This window comes from Triticum aestivum, chromosome 6D (genome assembly GCF_018294505.1).
Source record: "Triticum aestivum cultivar Chinese Spring chromosome 6D, IWGSC CS RefSeq v2.1, whole genome shotgun sequence".
In the NCBI taxonomy this organism is placed as follows: domain Eukaryota; kingdom Viridiplantae; phylum Streptophyta; class Magnoliopsida; order Poales; family Poaceae; genus Triticum; species Triticum aestivum.
Window position 1 is genome coordinate 444,075,874 of NC_057811.1, and position 10,455 is coordinate 444,086,328.

The 10,455-nt window shown below is 43.7% G+C and overlaps 1 protein-coding gene across 1 annotated transcript; it reads left to right on the forward strand.

The window, feature by feature from the left end:
* Nucleotides 1-1,669: 1,669 nt before the first annotated feature.
* LOC123145716 (allene oxide cyclase, chloroplastic) lies at nt 1,670-2,838 on the forward strand. The gene is made up of 2 exons (XM_044565193.1): nt 1,670-2,089; nt 2,200-2,838. The coding sequence occupies exons 1-2, from the start codon at nt 1,775-1,777 to the stop codon at nt 2,602-2,604; spliced, it is 720 nt and encodes a 239-aa protein (XP_044421128.1). The 5' UTR covers nt 1,670-1,774; the 3' UTR covers nt 2,605-2,838.
* Nucleotides 2,839-10,455: the final 7,617 nt, after the last annotated feature.

Genomic DNA, 10,455 nt, shown 5'->3' on the forward strand with positions numbered 1-10,455 from the left:
TGAACAAGTTCAGTAAGTAGATATTTGTGTTTGTAGTATACGCAGTCAATGTTTTGTTCTGGGTGTGCACGGGGTTTAGGTTTAGCAGCGCACCGGTACAGGGAAGAGCTATGTCCGCGTACATGTGGATCGAATGAGTTTGTGTTCTGTCTATTACTTTGATGAGTTTAGAATGCTTCTTTGGTATTTTGGTAAAGATTTTGTCGTTCGACGGCCTCTACTTCCAGAGGGTCATCCTCGCCCTAAGTATGTTCAAAGCTCACGACTTCTCATCCTTTTGGATGACGACTAATGGAGCTTTCAAAAACCTTTTGAAAGCAATCATGTTTGTGCCGGTATACGGTGGCAGCGTTACTACTTTGGTATGACTGCAATGTCTTTATTGAAGCCTCGACAATATTTTATATTGCAAATTTCGTTGTAATTCTTAGTTATAGGCGATTAGGAAAATTCATGAATGGGAAAAAAATGAGGCTAATGAGGGAAGTTCCCTCTCTTAACTTCCGTTGTTAGGTGGGAAGAATGAAATGCAGGTGGCTTAAGTGGAAACATGACACGCTAGTCATTGCACTAGGAGGCTCTCTACCCGAAAAAAAAATCATGAATGATCATTCAACTGTTCGGTAGTTGGCTGTTAGGCAAGATAAAGCCCACTAAACATGATGATCTGTGCGTGCACAACTCTGAGATATGTCAAATATGGATATATATATATATATATATATATATATATATATATATATATATATATATATATATATATATATATGTGTGTGTGTGTGATATTTCGAAGGGATATGCCATAAAGGCCGAGGTAAACTGCTTGAATTGTTGCTTTGGGGATAGCACGTTTTTCCTTATTTAGTAACGCCTATTCTCACAAGAAAACAACTTTCTAGCTGTCAATTGTACTAGGCATAAGGCATGGTGCGGTACAGAAAACGAGTAGATCCAAAGTATTTGTATGAAGGTAGAGAAACAAAGCAAGGCTACAAGAAGCCAAGCATGCCCGATGAGTCAACTCTTAGAAAATAAGAAAATACTATTCCCTCCGTCCCATAATATAAGAGCGTTAACCGCTCTTATATTATGAGATGAAGGGAGTAGATTGTAATAGCACATGAGCCGTGAGAATGCGGTTAGTGACTGATTGTGAAAGGAACACTCCAATCAAATAGGAAAAATAAGTCAAAGGAGTTGTCGGTAAAAAAAATATTGCTGGGTCGACCGAAACGCCATTAGTTCTTTCTTTCAAAAGGCTAAACAAAAGTGTTCCACACACGGCATTTACCGTCTGATCTTTCAACGACTACGACCATGCAATCGGGCGGCGGTTGCCTTTTCACTCCGGTACACGCGGGGCTGGATTTTAATCGTCGTAGTACAAGACTATGAGTTTCGTCGTACACATAGCACAATTCAAAACTGAATATTTCCTGGTTGAGGATTATTATTATTCTTATAAGAAACAAACGAACTGGATGGGCAGCACGGTGTCGCCTTCGTTCACCACGTTCCCCTCGTGCCAATTATTGGTCGGCGTGCTCAGAACAGTGAGAACAAGGACCCATGATAATAAAGTTGAATTGATCCAGCGACAAGCACGGCGCACTAGCTAGCTCGCGCACCACCTAACCCAGCAGCTCACTGCCTAGGCGTGCTTAAATAAGGAGGACAGCCTAGGGTGTGTACCAGCTCATCGTCAATCGAAAGCAGATCGAACCCAAGAATATCATCATCCGTTAGCCGTCGCCACCACCACCAGTCCAGCACCATGGCAGCGCCCCCCTCCTCCGTGTCCGTCAGGGCCGGCGCGTCCGTCTCGGCGAAGCTGACCCCTCGCCAGGCCGCGAGGGCTGGGTTCGGTGGCAGGGTCAGCGTCAGCTCGGGCAGGAAGTGCGGCGGCCCCGTGCGGGCGTCGCTCTTCTCGCCCAAGCCCGCTGTGGCCATGGACGCGAGGCCGACCAAGGTGCAGGAGCTGCACGTCTACGAGCTCAACGAGCGCGACCGCGAGAGCCCCGCGTACCTCCGGCTGAGCGCCAAGCAGAGCCAGAACGCGCTCGGCGACCTCGTCCCCTTCACCAACAAGGTCAGTCAGCCAAAGCCAGTGATGAATCTTTCTTGCTCCGTCGCTCCTTCCTCTGTTCTGTTCCTCTTCCTCTGCTTGCTTTGCTGAGTGAGTGAGTCAACGGCGTGCAGGTGTACAACGGGAGCCTGGACAAGCGGATCGGGATCACGGCGGGGATCTGCATCCTGATCCAGCACGTGCCGGAGCGCAACGGCGACCGCTACGAGGCCATCTACAGCATCTACTTCGGCGACTACGGCCACATCGCCGTGCAGGGGCCCTACCTCACCTACGAGGAGTCCTACCTCGCCGTCACCGGCGGCTCCGGCGTCTTCGAGGGCGCCTACGGCCAGGTCAAGCTCAACCAGATCGTCTTCCCCTTCAAGATCTTCTACACCTTCTACCTCAAGGGCATCCCCGACCTGCCAAAGGAGCTGCTCTGCGCGGCGCCCGTCCCGCCCTCCCCCACCGTCGAGCCCACGCCCGCCGCCAAGGCCACCGAGCCACACGCATGCCTCAGCAACTTCACAGACTAGCTACCTTAGCTTAGCCCAAAATATCTATTATTGCTCCTGCTAGTAGTTGAACTTGCGTGCGTGTGTTGCAACTTCACCGACTAGCTAGCTCTAGCAGTCTAGCTAGGCAGCCCAAAATATATCTATGTACGACCAATTCCTTGTACCAGTGTTGAATGAATGTCCTTGCAACGGTGGAATAATTTCAAGTACGGAAACTTGATTTCTTTCTCAATAAAACATTCATATTTGTTACTCCCTCTGATCCAAAATAAAATAAGTGCCATAATTCTAATTTTGAATTGATTCGAAACTACGAAACTTATTTTAAATCGGAGCCAGTAGCAATCTCCGTCTAAATGAGAATTAGAACAAGTCATGTTGGCCGAATCGCCATAGTAACCGCCACTATGACGGGGACGGGCAAAAAGATATCTAGTAGAGTCGCCATCTTATGGAATCAGCATATATATATATAATTTATAAAGCGCGCTTCCTTTCACGATTGTGTGCGATGGACAGGAAAGTTCACGATTTTTATTTTAATTTGAAAATAATTGGTCCCATGATAACATAGACAATAATTATGAAGACTCTCAGTTTGCTCATCCTAGAGGCCTCCATAATCAATAAAAACGCTCCATAAAACTGGAATGCTGCCTATACGACAACAATTAAGTCCAACAACACAAACCAATCCACATTGATTGCTTTAAAGAAATCAGGCATATCTGATTTCCTTTTGCGGCTGACAGTCATTGTCTCTCTCCAACGTGTCGTTGGACAAATGGTCATGTGCTTAAGCAAAGAGGAAAAATTAAAGCAGACATCTCTGATGATGAAAGCATAAAATGCTTTCACGACTCGGCTTCCTAGCATTTCCACAAAAATAAGATTGCCATTATTAAGGAACATGGTATCCCATCCCTGATGATGAAAGGGTAAAATATTTTCACGTCTATGCTTCCTAGCGTTTCTAGAAAAAACAAGACTGCCATTATCGACGAACAAGGGATCGATTCTCCTCTCAAAATCAAAACGCCTCCATCTCATCTTAGGAGGTTTCTTTCACTCCCTAAAACAAGGTTTCTCTCACAATCTCATCTTAATGATTGTCTCCTGAGGACCTTTACCCTGATTCTATCCCATAGCTTCTCCCTCTCGATGCACCTTTCACTGAGCAGGAATTTATGATGCTTTCCTCTAAACGAGTCCCGATGCAAGCTCAGGCACGACCGGTCGTCTCAGACCAAGCTTCTACAAAATGTAATGGCACTTGGTTAAGCATGTCATCGTGCCCTTCTTTCACGACTTCAATCTGCTAAACACCGATGTTGAACATTTTAAGAATCTCACATGAACCTTCTATGAAAAGAAGATACTGCGAGAACTCTGTACGCCTTCCGACCAATCTAGCTCTAGCCCTCTCAAGGCCTTGGCAAAGCGACTAACCAAATGGCTAAAATCCTTGAACGCACATAGCGGAAAATTTTAACTATGATGTTGACATACTAAGATCGTGCCGCACTAGAAAACCGTCTACCATGGTCTTCAAACTTGATTTTCGCAAGGCATTTGACTCAGTCAACTTAGGACTCACTCATGTTTTTTCTCTCTATTAGGGGATTCCCACCTTCCTGGATCTTCTAGATAAAATCCCTTCTAAACTCACAGAAAACCAATGTCTTCTAAATGGAGTTCCGGGCCCTTGGGTTAACTGAAAAAAATGCCCTTCGCCAGGGCAAGAATATAAAAATGTTCAAATACATATTAAAGAAAATGTTTAACACATGTTTCAACGTATGTGTGAGAGATTTTTAGCATGAATTCAAACTATGTCCAACGTGTATTTGAAAAAAATGTTGACCTGTATTTTAAAATGTTCATGAAATGTAAAAAAATATTCGCTCATATTTCTATAAATAGTCATGGCATACAAAGAAAGTTATGTACACTAAAACCGGACGAACTAGAAATTTCAAGAATCTGATAATGAAAAAATGGAAAAAAATAAAGAAAGGAAAAGGGAAAAGAGAAGAAGAACAGGAAATAAAAAATAGAAAACCGGCAAAGAACCACACAAGAGGAAGAAATGAAAAATGGAGAACAAAAAAACAGAAAACCGGCAAAGAACCACATGGAAGAAAAAGAAAAGGACCCAAAACCTTCCTCAGGCCGGAACAGAGGTTCCTGAAACCAGAATAGAAGGAGAAGAAAGCGATAAGAGACAACTGGAAAAAGGATAGCCTCGAACGATGCGCTAGTGGAAACACTAGAGAGTGCTATGTCTCTCAGTAAGCGGCATGGAACACCATGCAAGTAGGTCGTCCCTGCAGCTCGCCCCACATGACAGGGGAAACCACAGGCCCACCCGGCGATGGCGGGCCGGTTCAAGCCTGCACACGAGATAATGTTGTCGGATCTTCAAAATGAGATGAAAACAGAGGTCACGACCGATGAGGCGCTAGGAGAAGCGAGTACTTCTCCGGGGGGTTCTTCATGTAGTCCTACCTCGCGTCTCCGGCATTGAAGAGGCACGGACACCGGAGACGCGTCACGGGCGGCGCCATCAGTGGGCGCATCGCTTCAATGGCGGAGGAAGTGAGAGCTCCCATCCGCCCTGGGCCGTCTTCAATGTCGAGCGGCACACTCTACACCGGCATGAATGCGGGCAGCTGGCGCCGAGCAGGAACGCGCACGAACGAGGGAGGAGCGTTTTTCGTGGGCCAGTGCGGTCAGAAACGGGCGTGGATCGATCTGGACCACCGCAAACCTCCCCCACGTTTGTCTCCGGTTTGTGGAAGAAATCGTGTCCGGACTGCTCCTCAGACCGATACAGGACCGCGTTAGATGGCTTACGCGGTCCGGGCAGTTGCGGGAGGTATGCGGGTCCGCCTTGGAGATGCCCTTATGCACTCATTTAGATGAGAATTAACTAAATCTAGATATAGCCACTTGCATGGCAAATTAAGTTGGGTTTGTTAGGTTCAAGGTGATAAGGAGATCAAACCAATACATGATATGCTGCTGTCAGTAAGTTTGTGTACTAGCATCATTCAGGCTGCAACAAAACTTAATAAGCTAGGATATACATATTCAAAAACAAAGCCCTCCTACCGGCAAGGTCCATGATTCGTCATGCCCCCATGGCCCTAGGGCCACCGGAGACGAGGTGGATCGACGGCGGTGCCGGAGGGAGACAAAGGAGCCCTAACTTTTTTGGAGGAGGCGGCGGTGGCTGCGTGTTTGTGCGATGTTGACCGCGTGGAAGAGAGAAAGATCGCAACGGGCCCTTCCTTCGGCGAGAATGCAGTACGAAATTCCTCCTTGGCACCTACAACGTTAAGTCGTCAGAGATGATCACCACCCATTTTTACATATACAGTAATCACGAAAGCAACTCATCATGGACCCTACAACGCACATCCTACCAAAGCCGACACGTGTGATGCAAAGAGGCACACACATACCTACAGGTGGACCCAATAACCCTAGCAACCATACCACCAATTTACAACCGGGCACCAAGCAGTGCCTAGCCCCAATGCACCACAAGACTCCCTTTCCAGTGGTATATCGTGCTTTCGAGCATAACTAATATAATAAACCATCAAACATTGAACAAATGAAAGTGTAGAGTAGTTCTTTCCCTTTTATTTTGTTCCTAACATTTCTTTCTTGTATAATGTTTGCTTTGGTTCCTGCCTAATCAGACAAAGCAAAAATTCTTGGTACGATCTTGTTGTCGCCTTGGACCTAATATTAACTACTAAAATTGCCATGCATGCAATTTGCCACACTTCTCCCATAGTATGTATAACCCGATCTTCCTTGAGTTTCCTTCCTAGGTTCTATTAGCTCGATTGTCTGAGTGCGGAGTGATATGTCCATTTTGCATCATGCTTTAATATTGATATTTATTGCATTATGGGCTATTATTACACATTATGTCACAGTACTTATGCCTTTTCTCTCTTATTTACAAGGTTTACACGAAGAGGGAGAATGCCGGCAGCTGGAATTCTGGGCTAGAAAAGGAGCAAATATTAGAGACCTATTCTGCACAACTTCAAAAGTCCTGAAACTCCACGAAAGTCAGTTTTGAAATTTATAAAAAATACTGAGCGAAGAAAGTACCAGAGGGGGGCCACCCACCATCCACGAGGGTGGGGGCGCGCCCTACCCCCCTGCCTCGTGGGCCCCCTGGCAGGCCTCCGGTGTCCATCTTCTGCTATATGAAGTCTTTTACCCTGAAAAAAATCAGAAGCAAGCTTACGGGACGAAACTCAACCGCCACTAGGCGGAACCAATCTAGGGCTCCGGCGGAGCTGTTCTGCCAGGGAAACTTCCCTCCGGGAGGGGGAAATCATCACCATCGTCATCACCATCGATCCTCTCATCGGGAGGGGGTCAATCTCCATCAATATCTTCACCAACACCATCTCCTCTCAAACCCTAGTTCATCTCTTGTATCAAATCTTTGTCCCAAAGCCTCAGATTGGTACCTGTGGGTTGCTAGTAGTGTTGATTACTCCTTGTAGTTGATGCTAGTTGGTTTATTCGGTGGAAGATTATATGTTCAGTTCCTTAATGCATATTAATACCCTTCTGATTATGAACATGAATACGATTTGTGAGTAGTTACGTTTGTTCCTGAGGACATAGGAGAAGTCTTGCTATTAGTAGTCATGTGAATTTGGTATTCGTTCGATATTTTGATGAGATGTATGTTGTCTTTCCTCTAGTAGTGTCATGTGAACATCGACTACATGATACTTCACCATTGTTTGGGCCTAGGGGAAGGCATTGGGAAGTAATAAGTAGATGATGGGTTGCTAGAGTGACAAAAACTTAAACCCCAGTTTATGTGTTGCTTCGTAAGGGACTGATTTGGATCCATATATTTCATACTATGGTTAGGTTTACCTTAATACTTCTTTTGTAGTTGCGGATGCTTGCACATAAGTTAATCATAAGTGGGATGCTTGTCCAAGTAAGGACAGCGCCCAAGCACCGGTCCACCCACATATCAAATTATCAAAGTACCGAACGCGTATCATATGAGCGTGATGAAAACTAGCTTGACGATAATTCCCATGTGTCCTCGGGAGCGTTTTCCTCTATATAAAAATTTGTCTAGGCTTGTCCTTTGCTACAAAAAGGATTGGGCCACCTTGCTACACCTTATTTACTTTTATTACTTGTTACCCGTTACGAATTACCTTATCACAAAACTATCTGTTACCGATAATTTCAGTGCTTGCAGAGAATATCTTACTGAAAACCGCTTGTCATTTCCTTCTGCTCCTCGTTGGGTTCGACACTCTTACTTATCGAAAGGACTATGATAGATCCCCTACACTTGTGGGTCATTACGGAGCCAATCTAAGACATTGGCTATTGTAGTCTGTTGGTCCTCTTGTTGTCTCCATATCACTAACTCGGAACCTATCCATTGCATCCGTAGCACCGAGAACTGCCGTCGGTGTAAGGCACGAGCCATCTGTGTCATACATCGTCAGAACAGGGAATCCTGTGAAGGACAAATGGCCATCCTGGGCATGTCTCACTTACTTATTACGTCTCACTAACTTATTACGAAATAGTCGGTGTGCAGTGTTGTGGCGGGCGACGACATTGATTTGATGGAAGATCACTATCAATGTGCCCTGGAATTATATATGAACAGAACCACAACATGCTTTTAGTCTTCTCCAGTATCCCAGTGAACAATTTCTCTTTGGAAAACAATGATAAAAAATTGAAGCCTTTTTCGAGCCAAATAGTAACCATCTCCCCTGTACAATCTGAATCAACCGCCGGGACGCTCTAGTTTATATAGCCATAGAAAGATATATGTGTCATTCATCATGCATATACTAAGCTCTTTCACGTTTTTGTTGCTAACCAACCAAGACATTGCATCCCTGTGATCTATTTGTGCATGCATGCATTCTGTATGTGCTGCTTGCAAGGAAATGATTGGCTTCTAAGCAAGAACCATGTGGTCCTAAATTAGGAGAACACAAAACCCACCACTGCTGGGAGCGTATTAGTACAAAATGTCAAACTTTATCTCCATGTCTTAATCTCTCAGTGTTCGAGAAATAAAAACAATTTTCAACAAATTTGAGCATCTTGACATGTGTGTCCTCGGACACATAGTAACGCACAAGCAACTACATGGGATTTTTATGTCATTAATAATGTTGGAGGTGGCATCAAAAAAAAATGGTGGAGGTTTTTTTTAGCAAAGATAGCCAGACTTTATTGATCTATCACAATGTTTCCGGGAATTAAAAGAACATCATGGAGTACGCCCAACCAAATGTGTCTACCCTGAGGCAACAAAGTACCCAGTCTAGCTATCTTATGAGCTTCATAATTAGTAGTAGCTCGAAATTCATGAAATAAAAGCCTTTTCCTCTCCTGTATCTCCTTGATGATTCCTCCGAATGAGCCCACAGTACCATCTTTAAAAATGGTGGAGGTGAAAATCTGAGTTTCTATGACCCGACGGGAATATGGACCATCAAACTGGTGTTAAAACATGACAGTGCTATGAAAAATCTAAAGTGAAATCCACTCCCTCGAAAGAGGCTCCACTGTTGAGTGGGCCAGCGGCTCATAATTGGCCAAGATTTGTTGTGAAACGTTTAGAAAAATGTCCAAGGTTTGTTTCTGCCCTTTAAATTTGATCCTGAGAATTATTAGAAAAATGTTCAAAACTGAAAAAAAAATGTGCGCGCAAATTTAAAAAAAAATGTTTGTGAAATTCAGAAAGAATTTCACATATATGACAAATTGTTCCTGAAAATGTAAAACACTCATTCAAGTAAAATTTGCATAGGATTCAAAAAAAGATTTGTGATATTTAAAAAATGTTCAGACATATGAAAATATGTTGATGACAGTGTTTTAAATTGATCGTGGAATGTCAAAACTTGTCCGCACAATTCTTAAAAATGCTCCTACAATTCCAAAAAAATTCATGACGTTTAAAATTGTTCACATATTAAAAAATCATGGCATATAAAAAATATTCCTACCATTTAAAAACTCTTCATAACACTTTAAAATGTTCAAACATGTACTAAAAGGCCGTGTGTGTGTGAGGAAATTTAGTGTGAATTCAGAAAATGTTCACATGTATTTTAAAAATGGCGATGTGTTTTAATTTTATTTTTTGAAAAGAATCATGAAATGTAGAAATTTGTTCACTCATTTTTTTTAATGATGGCATATAAAAAAATTCGTACACTAAAACCGAAAGGACTAAAAATAATGGATTTGTAAATGAAAGTAAAGGAAAATGTAATGAAAAAGAAAAGATGGAATAAAGAAGGAAAACAGAAAAATCAAACAGCAAATAAAAACCAAAAAGAAACAGGAAACCGGCAAAGGACCGCAAAGAAAAATAAAGTGGTGGGGGAGGGGGGCCGAAACCTTACTCAAACCGGAATACTCCCTCCGTACCGGTGCATAAGTCATTTTACGTTGTGCACTGCGACCAAGACGGAGGGAAAACCAGAGAACTTTAATGTTTATTTGCTAATTAATACCATTGCATGCAATAGAATTGACCACTGTATGATGTGCTAGGTACTCTCAAGTCATTAAAAACATACACGCCCCACGTCTCTTATTGATTGATTCCTTTATTCATGTCAAGAAATAAGAAACGAGGTGGGAATTAATGTATCGGTACGGAGGGATTAGAAGGAGAAGAAAGTGAGAAGAGCCAACGGGAAACGATCGGCCTAGAAAGACGACCTTGAGGCGAGGCGATGCTCTGTCTCACAGTAAGCAAGACATAATTCGTGTGGGGAGGGAGGGGGGGCATGGAACCACCATGCAAGTAGGCCGCCCCTC

What these genes read in the sequence shown, in the direction of transcription:
- LOC123145716 (XM_044565193.1), top strand. Translation starts at nt 1,775, where the DNA reads ATGGCAGCGCCCCCCTCCTCCGTGTCCGTCAGGGCCGGCGCGTCCGTC. An exon ending in TCGTCCCCTTCACCAACAAG is followed by an intron (nt 2,090 to 2,199) that starts GTCAGTCAGCCA and finishes AACGGCGTGCAG; the next exon opens with GTGTACAACGGGAGCCTGGA.